The following is a 16,933-nucleotide window of genomic DNA, read 5'->3' on the forward strand; positions in this document are numbered from 1 at the left end:
TACGCACAATTATTATGTAAATGCTTTATAAATTCGTTATAAATATTGCTGGTTTTTGTGTAATCGCTTGATGATAACTACTCCCTTTTCACACCAAACCCAAAACCCGGTTTTCGCGAAATTATCGGGTTTTGGCTGAAAACCTACATCGAAAACACATTATTTGTAAGCCACAAGTTTTATGTTAAACCTGTCGAAAACTAGGAGCATTTCAAAGATAAACTTAACAAACAAACCTTTCGAAACATTCAGCGCTCAATTAATTGCTAATGACTGCAGCCAAAAGAAATATTTCCAGCACACTTCAGAAGGAATAAAAATACACAATCTCAGAATTTGCGAAAGAAAACGACGAATCTTCATATTTTGTTTAATTTCCTTTTTATGAATTGAAATCAATTTGAATTGGTCACAATACATTTTATTTTACAAATAATAATTGAAGAACTAAACTACTGATAAATTTTTGCATCAGTACAAAATTTGACAGTGGATGTTGCATAAATTTAAATGTCAAACAAAAACGTTTAGTGTGAACGATTTTCGGGTTTTCGAAAAATTTTTCCGAAAACTTGTCAATTAAGATGTTAAGAAAAGATTTTAAAAAGAATTATCCAGAAACAACAACGGTTTTCTCTTTCACCCATTTCGTAAATTAGTTTCGGTATGAATTCTAAAATCTTTTGATGTTGTCGAATGAAATTTTGCTCCTTGCTTACTTATTTGCAGAAACTAAGGATTCTTTGTCTTCAAATTGACGATCACCCTCAACACCATTCTTAAGTTTATTTAATATCGAGCAAATGAGTACGGCAGCCATTGAAGGAAGTGCAAATCTTGCTCAACCGTCTAAGCTTTTATTATGAACACCGAGTGAATAGGAGCGTTCTCATATTGGAAGGCCAAGTTTATGGATCGAAAATATTAGGACATTTATTAGAATTTCTTTCTAAGATTCCCTATTACCCAGCTGCGGTACGTTTTGATGTAACGTAATAAATATCAACTCTTCCATAGTAACTGACAGCTCTTTATATCACAACACATCCTTTACGGATATGATGAAGTTTGGAAACAATTTTTTTCACTCAAATCGTGAAAATCGTCCATCGAAATTGAATGGTTTTATGTCTGCAAAAAAACACTATTCGTATAACTTTTTGTTGTTCGTCAAGTAACGGGTTTTAATAAGTTTAATTCGTTTAGAATGGCTCAAATAAAAAAACTTTTAAAACTGTTGGCGACTTACGTTTACGCCAATTTTTTGTTTAATTTTTGTCCGAGAATAAGAAGAATCTGAAGCACATCCTAAAATTGCTCGTCTTTAAGCTGCTATTTTTGCGGTTTGTTAAACTGTCTTTTTATTTTTTTTTAACGAATTTTTATTTTTTTAAGTAAGAATAAAAGGCAATAAAACTTTCATCATCAACTGCTGCACTTCCGGCTAGATCTTGGTGTCTGGGCAAATCCATTTTAGCTTTTGAAAAACTGCTAAGGCATGTAGATCTACCCATAGGTCTTGAAATTTTAGATCAAGAATTGAATTTCACACTAAAATTGATGATTTTAACTATCTGGTACTTGAAAACGCACATAAACAACGATTAAATTGCCGTATGAAACTCTTTTTAATTGGCGAAAACATGACTTGCAGTTTTATTTGGATAATTTTGTTCTGACATTTTTTTCTTAACATCTTAAGGGTGTAGTTAGCATCAATAGATGATACAAAAAACAGCAATTCTTGGAAAATAATTACAAAGTATTTTTGAAAATCCTTGTACAAATTTAGTTGAATTGCAAATTGCGTTCACCTACCATTTGACTTTAATACGATTTCAATCAATTGGTTGCAATCATTTCCATTCATTTGAGGTCATTCGATTCAATTTGTTTGAGGTCCTAGCATTCTCGTAAAATGATTAGTAATTACAAAATTTAACGTCCCAATCTCAATTTGATCAGTCTATTAGTTTAAGTTTTGTATTATCAATAACTTTATTTCTATTACTGATTTGGCTACAGCCTTAGAAACAGTTTCGTTGCATTGATTGTAAGCGTTAATAAAGGTTTATTTGTATAACGTTTTAATAATAATAAAAAAAATTTAGAATCAATAAAATTTGCCCTCGAGCCAAAAAAAGAAATTAGTTTTCAAGAACTTTTAAAAGTGAAAGCGAGTCCTACCTTTTGTGAGTATTCAACATTATTTCGGATATGGTAAAGTTTAAAATTAAGTCGTTTTCATTAAAACGAGATTCTAATGGTTCCTTGTGGTTTAAGAGTGGAAAGTTTGAATGATTTTTTGGGTAAAATTTGGTTGAGTTCCCAAGGAATAATACTATAAGAAAAAGAGGCTGGGATCGGACCCACATTGATAACTTCGCATCCCGTCTGTCGATTTATCTTGCTTAAAAGTCTGTAGCTTTTCTTGTTGGATTAAAAAAGTTGTTAGTTGAATTATTCTTAAAAAATTGATAATTATAACAATATTCTTCATGTAAATAAATAGTTTAGTTTGAAAATCTAGTTTTGTAAAAAAGATTTTAGTCGAATACAAATTTTTACCAATTTAGTAGCATTTTTTAAATTTTTACAAATTGGATTGGATTAATTTGAGAGATATCAAGAACCGAACATCAATTTTTATTGAATTTGCGTACTATTTTTTGCGGGTTTTATTTTTTTTTATAAAAAAACAAACTGTTGGATTTTTATAAAACAAACTACTGAATATCGAAAACAATATTTTCATTGAAATAAAAAGAATTTGAAGAAAATAATTTTGAATTTTTAAAAAGCTATTTGAGTTGAAAGTACCTTTTTACCAAGTTTTAGTTTTTTTTGTCAGTTTTTTTATTTTTTGATTTTTATAAAAAAACATTACTCACAGTTGGTAAAAATTTACTTTCGACTCAAATATCAAAAAATAAAAACCTTTTTTTATTTCATAGATAATAATAATAATTCATAACACGGAAACCTACAAACTTTTAAGTAAGAGAAATAGACAGACGGGATGGGAAGTTATCAGTGTTTGTCGCATCCCAGCCTCTTTTATAAAATTTAATTCAACTCTCTACCGTTTTTAGTTCGTAAGATATTAAGGATTAACCAAAATGTTCACCTTTTCTTTAAACTGCTATGGTAAAAAAAAAACCGTATAACAACATTTATTTGAAGTTGATATCTCTTCTGGTTCTTGAACGGTCTTGAAAAAAACGTTGCGAACGTACGGACATACGTACGTACGGACGCACAAACGTCGCGAACGGACGGACGTACGAACGTACGTACACACGCACACACAAACATCTCTCTAAAAATCTTTTATTTCGACTCTAGGGACCTTGAAACGTCGAAAAATGTCAAAATTTTCAATTTGACAAATCGGAGAAATTACAATAACTTCTAATGGGAAGTTTAAAATGGTTTTGGTATTTTGAAAATAAAAAAAAACGATCTAACAATAATCAAAATATAAAAACATTAATATCTGAGTGTAGTAAGAAGAACTTACATGATTAAAATATGATTATTTGAAAAAAAAAATACAAATTTTGTTGTTTCCGTCTACAAATTTATTTATTATTGCAATCCAATCCAATCCAAAACCAATTCTAAAAATAAATGGTTTTGTTTAGTATTTACATATATACAAATCAATTATAATAAACATTACTCATAAACATCAAATTAATTAGCAATTCAAATTTGAGTATGTTACATTTTCGCAAAAAAGGGCTGGACTCTGCTTACTTAATACAAACTTGCACAATAATAAAATTTTAAAAATCACAGAAAAAAACTCAAAATAAATTAACTTAAAATTACTGAGCAGTAAATAATTGAATTGAAACATTTCAATGAGATGATCAAAAGCCTTTAGGTAAAAGAAATAAAAACTTAAGGCTAACAAATTAGTGAAATACTTGCAATCTGCAATCTGTACATTTTATTATATTAGTTAAAAAAAGGTGATCCATATAATCCAATACCAAACATGCACTAAACACTTTCTTATATACTGCTAGTTTTGAAGGTTCAACTAGAAAACCTGTCTGAATTTAACAAAGTAACAAATGGTACTTTGACCACGAAGATTTTCAACGAGTTGGTTAACAACTCATCGGTTGAAATTTTATGCATAGATTAGTTTTTATTTTATGATTATTTTGAGCCTTAAATTAATAAAAGTTTGGTATACTAAAAGGATAAGAATAAAACGCTTCCTTGAAATTCTATATAGGTACATACATTTTGGGTTCAATGTTTTTGCTTGAGAAATGATTAAATAGTATATAACGTGGCGATGCACAACTTGAATGGAACCGATTCTCGATCTTAGTTTTATTTGATGGCTTTGGTAGGCTTTATCAGGTCTGATAAATGTTCGCCAGTGATTTTACTAAACCAATTTAAATACTGCGCCAAATTTTTCAATAGTAAAGAATTTGACAACAAATCTTGAGTAGTATTATGATTGATGTCCTGTTTACACAGGAGCTTGGAAAGATTTATTTTCAAACTTACTGTTTATTTTTGTACTTGCTTTTAAATCACTAATTTTACAAATATGAGTAAGTCTGTTTTTTGTTTCTATTTTATCGTTCGACTTCATCTGGTTTTGAATGAAATTATAATATTTTACTTTATTGAAATTGAAAAACTTCTTCGGATACCTATTTGTGTATAATCAACAAAAATGTTTATCAGAACATTTGCTTCTTGTTGAAGTCTTTTGAGTACTGATACATGACAAACTTGACAACATTGTCAAACCCTTATTCTTAGTTTAATTTGGGTGTGTACATTTGCGCGTGTTAAATAAAGTGCTGAGACGTCAGAGTCAAGGGAACAGAATAATTCAAATAACAAAGCCATTGAGAAAAAATATTCTAACCATTTGAACCAACAGTTTATTGTGAAAGAGATCTAAGAATCATTTACTAAGCCAAAGATTATGTCGATACATTTTTTGGCTGAACTCAAAATTTTAACGTTGAATGATTATTTCGAAATTCATGTTTGTACCAACTTACCTGACCTTTGAAATGATTGTTATCTTTTTTCTCGATCCTTTTCTGTGCCATTTCTGGCCAGCTTAATACATGACCAAAAACCAATTCCTCCGGAGATTTGTACTTCAACAAAATGTCACTAAGAAAAAAATAAATTTCATACATCAAAACTTACCACATAATAAAATTTAAAAACACACACAAAACACTTACTGATAATGTCGGCTAACACCTGGGATAATTTTATTCGGGACACTTTTTACAGGTGATGCCAAAGATGGTAATTCATTATTTTTATGAGTGTACAAACCATTTTGGTTATGATTATTATGAAACGATTGCAATTGCAACTTCTTCTTGGTCTCCGGTGACATGATACCTAGTTTTAGTTGCCTCTTAGACTGGTGGGACTTACCACTTTCTTCTATGATGTTATGGGGCTTTCCACTTGAAATAACTTGTTGCACCAAAGGTTGCACTTTCATTGCCACTTGATATTCACTACCTGTTGCATCATCATCAGCAATATTACTTCTCGGTGTCTGTTGTTGATGAGGATGGTGTTTAGCATTTTCTACTTCGTCGTCATCATGATAGATTTCTTGACTTAGATGCACTGGATTAAGGTATCTTGTAAATTGCATAGGTCTCCAAGTTTCTGTTTCTTTTAGTACATTTCTAGGATGGATTATCTTCGAGGAGGCGTAGGAAGGATAAAAATTCCCCTCGTATTTGTACAAGGATAAATTTGGAGGCACTTTTGGGAATTGATTTAAACGCGGTAAATTTGAAGTTGTTGAAACTTTGGTATAGAAAAACAAAACTAAAACTATTTGCACTTTAAAATTCATAATTGTAAACTTTTTTATGTTGCGCGGATCACAATGACAAATGTCCAACTGAAAAGAATAATTATCTTCAATTTACTATATATAGGATACCATTGCAAAAAAGTCGTAAATAAGCGGTTACAAAAAGAAAAAACCAACAAGTCAATGGTCCATGGTAGAATAGAGTCACAGTTTTTGTTCAATTTCCGCATGGTCACGGTCGTATAACTGCCATATTGAATTTGCAAACCACTTATTAAATCTGCATTTTAACGGATATCTACATTTTTTTTTATCACATAATAACCCGATTGCGGTCATCCCTAATCCCGCTTTGAATAAGAAGTTTTATATTTCAATATAAAGTCGTACATAAACTGAAATTTTAAAATAGGTACAATATTATGGACGTATAAGAAATTGCCTCACCCCTCTTTCACGCTTCTTAAGGAATCACACCGAGCTCTGATTGGTCAAGAATTTGGGTGCGATTGAATCTTTTTTAAGAACTAATTTTACCTTACAACCCTATGTAAAGGTATTTTCTTGTAAGGAGCAACAACTGTAAGCAAAACACAACCCTTATAAGTTCCATACATAGGTAGACCTAATTATATTTTTGATAGAAATCCAAATTTGTATCTTGAAGACATTTTAATTCTCATTCAACTTTTGAAGTTGATACAAGAATAACCATTTCACATAATATTTTTTAAATATTGCAAAGATTTGATTTATTTGAATTTTCTACAAAAAAGATACTTTAATAAACAATAATTATTAATATTAATTTTATTTTTATTTTTTTTAGATATTTTTTCATAATTTTGTGTTTAGTTTTGTTTTAAAATTAATTTTGAGTGTTTAGTTAATTTTTATAGGTAAGTGTAACTTGTGCTTTGTAAAAATTTGTTGTTTAGTAAGAAATATAAAATTGGTATTTGTTTGTACTTTTCAAAAATGTATTTGTTTCAAAATTAAGTATTTGATTTGGTTTACAATTGTATTCAAATTTATTAAGTTACCAAAAAATTAATAAATGTTGTGAATCTGTATTCGTTACTTCAGAGAATAAATTCTATCACTTATTTAAGAAATTGTCAAACAGTTAAAAAATACTTTAATCCCTCTAAGCTTCAAACTCTTCAGAATTGCAAAAACGAAACATCCTTTTATAGCAACAACTAAGACGACTTGTGACACATGTCAATGACGCTATGACGCGTAAAATAATTATTTGACGTTTTAAAAGTGGTCGTGTATCAATGCATTTCGGGTGACTTCATAATAATGTTTTCATATAAAATTGTGTGTACTTCACCACCGCTGACAGCTTATGTCAGAGCATTGACCGTTGGCATCAGTTTCTCAGTTGATGTTGTCCTAAAAATTATCTTTTTTTTGCTGTCTTTTCTCAATGTCAAATTGAATATTTACGAGCACATTGATATTTAATTTGTTTTTGTTGGGTTAAACAAATGTGAATCACATTTACAAAATTTGGTCATTGACAGCTGTCAAAGCGTTGAATGAAAGTGCAAGTGACACTGGCAACATTTTACAAAGTACAAATTGTAATAGATGTAATCGGAGTTTTATAGATCACTTTTAAACTTTAATTTTGATTTTTTCCAAAAACTCAACTTTGTTATTTAAGATGGGACATTTATTTTATACTACAAATTTTTTATTGGCATTCATTTTTTATTGAGTGTGTTAAATTTTTAATCAAATTCTTTCATTACTATACTTTTTAAAAATAGCACCTCAAACATGTTGATGTAGAATATGAAAAATTTCACAAAACGAAAGGATTAACGCAAGTTTATTCTGTGTTTTGTTTGTCTAAAATACATTTAATACATTTTATATTTTGATTTTGGCGATGTGCTCTAAATTTTAACTATGAGTCATTTTAAGCCTTTTATTCGATTTTTTTAACTTTAAGGGCACGAAAATATTGATTAGTTACGAATTTCAGTAAGGTTTCTTAAAATCAACCGATTGAAAAACTCGCAAAACACAACGAACCAAAAAAACAGCGAGGTAGTTCTTTTAGCAGAGAGTTATCTGACAGCTCGTATTTATAAGCATACGTAAGTCCAAATGTCAAATATTTTGCCTCTCACTTTTCACTCGTTGTTTGTAATGTTGGGCACTCGCTTAACTCGATTTACTCGCTAGTATGGCTTCATCGACAATATATTTAGGTAATCAAATTAAATTGAAAAATTCCGATATTCATTTTTTTGTATTCATTTATTTATATGAAATATCATTTTTTATTTTTCGTTTCGCATATAATAATTTATTTTATTATTCTTGTACTTTTTTAAGATATATATAATTTTTAAATAAATATTCACTCAATATCTTTGCATTTATATCACTTTTCTTGAAGAACTGTTATTTTTTTCTATTTACTTCTTTACACGACAATAATAATAATAAATAAAATATTTATTAAATAAATAAAATTACTATTATTATTAGTTATCGCACTAATCATTCATGTCCGCATTATTCATGCGCATTTTAGCAAAGTCCTCAAATACGATGTTATCATCATCGTCCTGATAATGTCCTTTGTCATAACGATGTTGTTCAATTGACTTCATTTTCTTCATGGCGTTGACGCGTTTCTTTTCGACAGTTCCTATTTGCATTCAAAAAATTTCATATTTAAATCTTGAAAAATGGAAAAAAAAATTAAAAATTACCTGGTGCTGGTGTCAAAAGTTTAAATGGAACGTCTGTCTGAATTTCACCACCCAATGTTCCCAAATTGAGTTTTACTCGTACTGAATAAGATATCACAATACCGATTGCATCACCAGTTGACTTGCCCTCCTGAACCATGGTCGCAGAAGCCAAGTTCACATCCTCGTCCTTCAAATGTCCATCGAGTGCAATACCTTTGACCAGGAAAGAAGAAAGAAGTTCAACTTTATCCAAAGACAGAGCAACTTCCTTATATACTCACCATGACGGTCTTTGTTGCTTGAAGCCAATGGAACCAAATAGAATGTCTTAGTCAAATTTGCTCCAGGAGTAATAGGACAACCCTCCTTAGTCTCAAGAGAAGCAACATGTTTGCTGAACTGAGCGTTAACCATTGTGATCTCGGTATGTTGAATAACGAATACTTTGATGTTTTGCACCTTCTTTTTCGAGTTATTGTTGACTTGCATTGTTGCTGCCACTTTCTCACCGTGATAGTAGATTTCCCTGTCCAAAGTCACTTCCAAGCTTATTTTTCCATTCGAAAAGGTGAAACCCTTGCTGACCAAGGAACTTGGTAGCCGCTGTCCACGAGTTGGTGGAGCATATTGTAGTTTCTTGATCACCAAGCTGACCATGCTCCTCTTATGCTGGCGATCATCCTCGGAGTCAGCCACATAGGCACGGATTGTGTATTCGACTCCCAGAGGTTTGCCATTGTCGTCACCTTCCTGCTGCAATGTTACCGAGCTTGGTGAGCAGGGTGGAAAATGGAATGTGAATGGATAGGCGTTAGCACCCAACTTTCGCACAAGTTTTTCCTGCATTGGGGTCATTTCCATGTTGGTATTGACCACCGGGACAATTTGGTCACGGCAGAGAATCATTTCTTTCGAAAATTTAACACCCATAACTTCATCTTCCTCCCGTCCATATCGATAAGTTGTTACCAATTGGCCGAAGACTTTACGATTTTTCAAATAATCAGGATCCACTACGATAACTCCATCAACAGGATCGACGTAATCCAAATGATCGATGAAATCACGGCGACCCAAATAGAAGCAAACTTTTCCGTTAGGAGTTGCCTTCTTGAATACTTTCACTGATACAACCATTTTGCTAGGTGTCTTCGACTCTAATGAACTAAAATTTCACTTAAAACCAAGAAGCTATTGTCTTGGTACGGTAATTGGATTACGGACGGAATTAAAGCCAAACGAAAAACCTGCGCACGATATTTTTTCCTCGCTTTTATTTTCTATGCTATTGTCGGTCCAAACTTTATCAAAAGACAGCAAACCAGCAATGCAGCGACATCAGGGTTGGACACTTCCTTATATACCTTCGCCCACTGAAAGGGTTTCTTTCCCCGTCGTTGAGGGGATAAAACGGGACAACGTAAATTAAGGCTAAGTGGATTTAGTGTTGGCGTAAGAGATGTTCGAACAATGTAACATACAAATACACACACCAACGAACAAATAGGCTAGAATACCATCAAGCCACCAACATAAGAAACGTAGTTGAAATGCTAATACCCTATTTGTGGTGTCAAATTGTTTATTAAAACAAATACAACAAAAAAAATATATTTTTCTAGGGTTTGAGTTAAGTAGTAGAGTGTACAGGTAGCATAACAAAGTGGGTAGTTTATTTTATTAAAGATTTCGTAAAAGAAACAAAATTGTCGGTATAACATGTTGATATAAGAACAAAGTACAAATATTAAATTTGAACGAAAACAAAAAATACGTCATTTAGCAAAATTTGCTAAAAAGAAACAGGGTTTATTTTCGTAATGCACAATTTGTTATTATGACTACTTGTTTATCTCATTGTTTTTTTAAGCTCTTTGGTAATATTCTTGAACTTGTGTTCGAATAGTAGGCTCCTAGGTAAAGTTTCCCAAACGAGATAATCAATAATTATTTGGCTTTAAATTTCATCGAATCATTGAAATGTAGGTTCTAATTTAATTTTTATTCCGTAATCAATTTTTATTTAACATAACCTTTACGAAATAATAGCGATTGACTTAAATGTTAATTTCATAAAATAGGTTTCTATATCCTGTATTCAGCTTGTGGCGCAAATATAAAACCTGTAACCTAAAGAGAAATGACGTTTTCATTTGGTGTGTCATTAGTTGAGTTCAATATTAGATATTTATGTTATCCGGATACCTTTTTGTTAGTGTTTCATATGGAAAAGAACAGCTGGTTAAGAAAATCCAAATCTGACAGAACAGCTGATTCAATACTAAGTTGATTTTGAAGGAACCAAATAATTGATTTAAACTTTTTTGGTTAAAGTGTTGTGAATTATTAACATTATCCATTGAAAATTTAATTTTATAATAATTTGGGAGGTAGAAATCTAAATGTTGTTGTTACTTTTTGCTAGCTATACAGCTATTAAGCTTTCCGACTCCTTTACTAAGGTTTCTAAAAATTATCCTATCCAACACAAGATTGAACGCAGCCATTTAGTTTGCAATCTTTTAACATAACATTGATCTTTTCTGTCATCCAAAGTAATAGCTGTCACTTTTCATTCACGGGTTATTATAGTTGGGCAGCCTCATACTACATATGGGATTTCATTTCCAACCATTTCGATCTTTTTGATATCTCATTAATTTCCAAATTGGAACCTTACCCAAGTTACAAGTCCTTAAACAGGTCACATCATAAGTTGTGGTTCTTCCTTTGCCGATAAGTATTAAATAATAAATCACACAGATAAGAAGTTCAGTTTTTAGAAATTTCGCAAGAGGAAATACCCGTGAAAAAATATTTAGATGGCACAGGCAGGGATTGAGAACCCAAGACCCTGGCATGACAGTCCAACGCAAAAGCTATCGTACTACAAAATTATAGCTTTCAATAAAATAAAAATAAACATGATTAGCTGATATTTTGACATAAATAGACTTTAGGTTCGTTTCACACTACACGGTTTTGACCGTACGGCAAAAAACCGGACGGCGGCATTTTGTTAGAGGCGCGAAGAAGAGCATATACACTTTCATATTATACGGTCACGGCAAAATGCCGGCGCCCCCACGACATGTCGCAATCGTCTACTGCCAATACAGTATACGGCAGCCGGACAGCCGTGGCGCGGCGCGGCGCGATAAGCTTAGTGGCGTATAAAGTATACTAAGTACAGGAACCCTGCATATATCGTGTTTTACCGTACGGTTAAAACAGTATAATGTGTAATTAGCCATTGATTTGGTTTATGCCGTTCGGTTCTTTGCCGTACGGTCAAAACCGTTTAGTGTGATTTAATTTATTATTTTCTATCAATGGCTCACGGATTAAAACCGTACGAATTTTGACAGTACGGACGAAACCGTCTCGTGTGAAAGAGGCTTAAGAGGCGAAAAACCATGACTAGAGCAAGAGATGAATGAACCATTTTAATATGAAGAATTGTTTAGTGGGTAAGATCAAAAGTATATCGGCACAGTGAAAGGTCTCCTAGGTTATAAGCCGATGAAATTAAACAGTGAGCAACTTTAAATTTCTCAGGCGATTAACCTTACGTTGCTAATGACCGAAATTAGGACTTACTAAGCACTGATGTCAAACTCACAACCTTAGAGAAATGTCAAAGTTCTGTAAATTGCTAGCAGTTACTTTTCGCTGGCAGTCAAATTCTTTATTTCAATAATTTACCCTTCGTCTTTAACGAAGGACAATTAGATCGTCCTTCGATAAAAGCGTGAATCATGTGGTTTTTTTTAAGTCATTGAATAAACAGGCTTGAAGGAACCTTTAATCTTATTTAAAACTACTTAATACTTGTAATCGAATTGTTGTTTATCCACCCCTTAATGTGGTGGTTAATAAAACATATTTCCGTGTTTTGTTTTATAACATTCTTTTTGTTTTTAATTTATTCTTATTTTCTTTTCTCCTTAAAAAAAAAAACAAACGCACGAACATGTATGTAATTAATTTTATTTGCGAATTGCACTTGAGTCAAAAGATACAAAAGATACACCTTACACCTACCTACAATTACCACATCAATGGCTTCTTTAACGTATGCAAAATATTCTTTTTTATTTTCTTTGTTTTTGTTTTGTCTCTTCATTTCAATTAAAAATTCGATAAAAAATCGATATAACGCCAAACTTAAACCATCAAAAAAGTTTTATTTTGAACGTACTTTAAGTTACCATATTTGATTGATTGGATGTGTGGTTTTTAATAGACAACCTTCGATTTGTTGTTTAGGTTTCAAAATACAAAAAACTATATTTAATACTCATACGAGAGATTTGATACTTATTTTGATCGACATTATGATAGGTATATGGGAAACCAAACATAGTGTGGATGTCATACATAACTGTCATTTATTTTATTGATGAAAATTTATTATAATATAGTTCATTTCAATTTCTAACCGACTTATTTAGCCCCATTCAGGTTTTTTAATAAAAATTAAACAAACAAAAATCTTTACTGACATTTATGTAACAGAATCTCCTTGATAACTCCATGAATTCTATTTTTAAGATCTTAAATCAATGATGGAGCTTCGACATGGTCCAAAGTGTTGAATCCTCATTTTCCAATTTGTATGATCTCTTTGATAAATAACATAGCTAGGAAACTTTTCTTGCAAAACTGAGAACAGTGACTGAATATTTTCACTACGTTTAGTATTGATTATTATTACTTGTTAATTGTCAAAAGTTGACAGCTTTGAAAGTAACAGCTGTCAAAATAGGAGGCTTTTTAAAATTAACCTTTTATTGAAAAAATGTCTTCTATACTAATTTGACAGTTTGAAATTGAATATAAATTCTAACAAATCAAGCAAATAACATCAAAGTATATTTGAACTACCCGAGTCGTGATAATTAGGGATTAGGACCGAAAGGTATCAGGTATTATGGTTAAACGTAGAGTGTCCGTACGGGGTCAGAAAGTAAGTTATGATTAATAAGGCTAGTTTTATGAATTTTTGTATTGCTTTAAGATGTTTCAATCAATAAAATTAATTAATTTAAAAAAAGGTGCATAGGGCCGTCATGTCAGAGGGCTTGAGTTCAATCACCGCCTGTGCCATCTTAAAAAATTTTTTTTTTAACTAGTACTGCCTTTTGGGAGGAATTTAAAAAAAATCCTAGGGTAATTCTTGTTAGTTCTGCAAGTATCATAACCTTCAAACTAGGAACTTTACTTCACCAACTTCAGTTGACCGTACAACAAATTAATTGTCTACAAAAGTCCTCTCAGGCAAGCTGCTATTTTATCTCACCTGAATTTTGCATTTAAAGGAAATGTTACGTATTCCTTCTTCAATTTAACAAAGAACCCTTTAACATAAAACATCAAATAGAATTGTGCAAAACATGAATAAATCGCAGGGTAAAAAAGTTCAGCTCTCAGTTGAATTAAAAATTATGATTAGCTGTCATTTTGACATAAGTGAAATTAGGTAGGTTCAGGCGACATATAAGGGACTTAAAAGTAAGTTTCTAGTATCTGATTAGCCAGCTGCCAAAAAATTGCCTTCCAATTAGACAACTTTATTGGAAAGTTGACTGAAAACTTAGCCAAGAAAAATCTCCCTAACTATCAAGTCAAGTAAACTTATGTCATAATGACAATTAATGATGTTTTTCAATTCAACTAAAAGCTGAATTTTATTAATCTATCAATTATTTATTTTCTGCACAATTTAATTTAATCTTTTTTGTAAAAGGGTTCCTTGTCAAATTGGAAGAGAAATAAGTAATATTTCTCTACAACACAAAATACAAATCGTGATAGAATTGTAGCTTGCCTGAGGAGTGTTTTGTAGACAAAAATGTGTTTGATAGTTTTTGTACAATGAACTGAAGGTAGAGTTTAGTAAAGTAAAGTGCCAAGTTTGAAGATTATGGCATTTTGATGTTGAAAAACAAACTAGTTGCCTTATTCAAAATGTACGTCAAGATTATGCAGTTGACTGCAAATGAAGTCCCTAAAGTTGTCTGAACCTGCCCTTTGACTTGAGGGAGATTTTTCTTGACTAACTTTCAAGTCAACTTTCCAATAAAGTTGCCTTAATTGGAAGGCAATTTTTTTGGCAGCTTTCCAATCAGATGCTAGAAACTTACCTTACTTTCAAGTCTCTAACGTCGTATGGACCTTCCCAACATAAAGCAAATGGAAAGCTTTCAGTGGAATGATTTTATTCCAAAATGTGGATTTAACAATCTGCAGTTCATTGGAAATGATTAAATAATGTATTTTTTAGTAGAAAGAATTTACAACTGATCTTCATTTTGACTCTCTTAATCGCTTTTTAATCTTGAAACAAAATTCTTAAAAATGAAAATTAACTAGGTAAGATCGTTCTTGTGTAAAAACAACAGAACCATTATGGATGAAAAACAAACACGCTTTAGCTTCGGCTTCGTCTGCGTTACGTTGGGACAGCTTCGAATGAATGACACTTCCAATATGACAATTCTAAATAGGCACTTCTGGCACTAGCAGCTGTTATTTTTTCTTAGAATTCAAGAAAAATATGAGTTTTGAAATCGAAAGAATTAAATTTTATCACGAAAGCATGTTTGTGTTTCAGCCATTAAGGCGAAGTTGTTTGCTATTAAAATAGGAGATAAATTTGCTAATTCTTAATATTTTCGATCTTAATATATTTTTAATGAAATTTTGCATAAATGGATTTGTTTTTGTGTCATGAAACCTCTAGGAACATATCAATTTTGTGGTTCCATAGCGAAACCACTAGAAAAGAAAGGTTAACGCGCTACCGAAAATTATTAATTTGAAATTTAATTTAAATTTACCAATTCGCCGCAAATTTCTGACATATCCACCTTGGACCCAAACCGTTTATAGTAACACTAGTTTAGATACTGGATGAACTATTTTTATTATTGCATGTTTCAGTTGCATACTTTTAGTAGTTTATATTCCAAACCGATTCCGATAACCGTTTAAGCAAATACTCAAACCATATGCTATTTTCTTTTATTTACAGGTTTTTATTTCTAGCACAACATTTCTTTTACCTACAGAATGTCTTCTTCTGCCACATTTGTCACTCCCGATCGTCATGGTTACAATGTGAAATGGTCTCCATTCGATGGTAATCATCTTCTCCTGGCCACAAGTCAGCTCTATGGACTTGCAGGTGGTGGAAGTTTGTTTCATTTGGAACTACGATCCGATTGTGAAATTGAAGAAATTCGTAAATATGAATGGTCAGATGGATTGTTCGATGTTGCATGGTGTCCCTATGCGGATAGCGTAGCAGCAACAGCATCCGGTGATGGAAGCCTTCAAATTTGGAATCTCGAAGAGAATGAAAAGTCTACCAAACCCATGGCAATCATGCAAGAACACAAGAACGAAGTCTACTGCATTGATTGGGGTGAACAGTGGAACAATCATCACATCTTAAGTGCCAGTTGGGACGGATCGATGAAGCTGTGGGACTCGAATCGGCTGAGTTCGGTGGCTACATTTGTGGGTCATTCCGATTTGATTTATTGTGCTAAATTTTCTCCCCTTCTAGCGAATATATTTGCAAGCGTAAGTACTGATGGACACTTGAACTTATGGAATTCTTTAGATTTTTCAGGTAAACCATTGATAAGTGTGCCAGCACACGCTGGTGAGGTGCTCAACTGTGACTGGAGTAAATTCGATAGGAATGTTCTGGTGACTGGAGGCTCAGACGGTGTTGTACGCGGCTGGGATTTGAGGAACTTGAGACAACATACCTTTGAGTTGTATAGTGGGGAGTTTGCAGTGAGACGTTTGGCTTTTTCTCCATGTTCCTCCACACTTTTAGCTGCAGCTAATTATGATTTCACAACAAGGTAAATAGGCTTAAGGAGAGAACATAAACAATTTGACTAACACAAAATTTCCTCAGGATTTGGGATCTTAGCATGAAGCATGATGCCATCGAAACGATAGCAAAACACTCAGAGTTTGTCTATGGCCTTGATTGGAATGCTAATAATCCTAATCAAATTGCCGATTGCGGTTGGGATTCGGTTTTGAATGTCTACACACCAGACTCACTCAAGGATAAGATTAGTCATTAAGTTAAATTAATTAAAGAAATGTGATATATTATGTTAGAAGTTTATAGTTTTAAAAATGTGGTTTTTGTAAAAAGATTTATTGTGATATGAAAATGAAAATAGTTAAAGTAGTAAATCAATAAAATTGTTTAGTCTGATAAGTTATAGATACCAATAAGTATAAACAACAATAATAACCGAACCTCATTTTTGAAGAGTTTTCAAAGTTTTTGAATTTTTGTGGCAAATTGTGATTAACTTTGCTTCACTAGCCTCAAAAAATCATTCCT

The 16,933-nt window shown here is 32.0% G+C and overlaps 3 protein-coding genes across 4 annotated transcripts in view; 1 reads left to right on the top strand and 2 right to left on the bottom strand.

Annotated features, from left to right (window-relative positions):
* The window catches only part of LOC129944274 (uncharacterized), a 94,677-nt gene that overhangs the window by 1,459 nt on the left and 76,285 nt on the right, over window positions 1-16,933 (bottom strand). Inside the window, exons 2-3 of one of the 2 annotated variants that reach the window (XM_056053603.1) lie at window positions 5,235-5,920; window positions 5,043-5,160 (exon numbers count right to left, since the gene is read on the bottom strand). The exons of the other annotated variant lie outside the window; for it this stretch is intronic. Coding sequence (XP_055909578.1) covers window positions 5,043-5,160; window positions 5,235-5,872 — 756 coding nt within the window. The 5' untranslated portion in view covers window positions 5,873-5,920. The remainder of the gene's footprint in view (window positions 1-5,042; window positions 5,161-5,234; window positions 5,921-16,933) is intronic. 2 annotated transcript variants of the gene reach the window in all.
* LOC129944273 (peroxisomal targeting signal 2 receptor) lies at window positions 6,551-16,688 on the top strand. The gene is made up of 3 exons (XM_056053602.1): window positions 6,551-6,732; window positions 15,590-16,433; window positions 16,490-16,688. The coding sequence occupies exons 2-3, from the start codon at window positions 15,628-15,630 to the stop codon at window positions 16,662-16,664; spliced, it is 981 nt and encodes a 326-aa protein (XP_055909577.1). The 5' UTR covers window positions 6,551-6,732; window positions 15,590-15,627; the 3' UTR covers window positions 16,665-16,688.
* Window positions 8,092-9,888, bottom strand: LOC129944271 (phosrestin-1). The gene is made up of 3 exons (XM_056053600.1): window positions 8,835-9,888; window positions 8,572-8,766; window positions 8,092-8,507 (listed from the first exon to the last, which is right to left on the bottom strand). The coding sequence occupies exons 1-3, from the start codon at window positions 9,688-9,690 to the stop codon at window positions 8,353-8,355; spliced, it is 1,206 nt and encodes a 401-aa protein (XP_055909575.1). The 5' UTR covers window positions 9,691-9,888; the 3' UTR covers window positions 8,092-8,352.

This window comes from Eupeodes corollae, chromosome 2, assembly GCF_945859685.1.
Source record: "Eupeodes corollae chromosome 2, idEupCoro1.1, whole genome shotgun sequence".
NCBI lineage: Eukaryota > Metazoa > Arthropoda > Insecta > Diptera > Syrphidae > Eupeodes > Eupeodes corollae.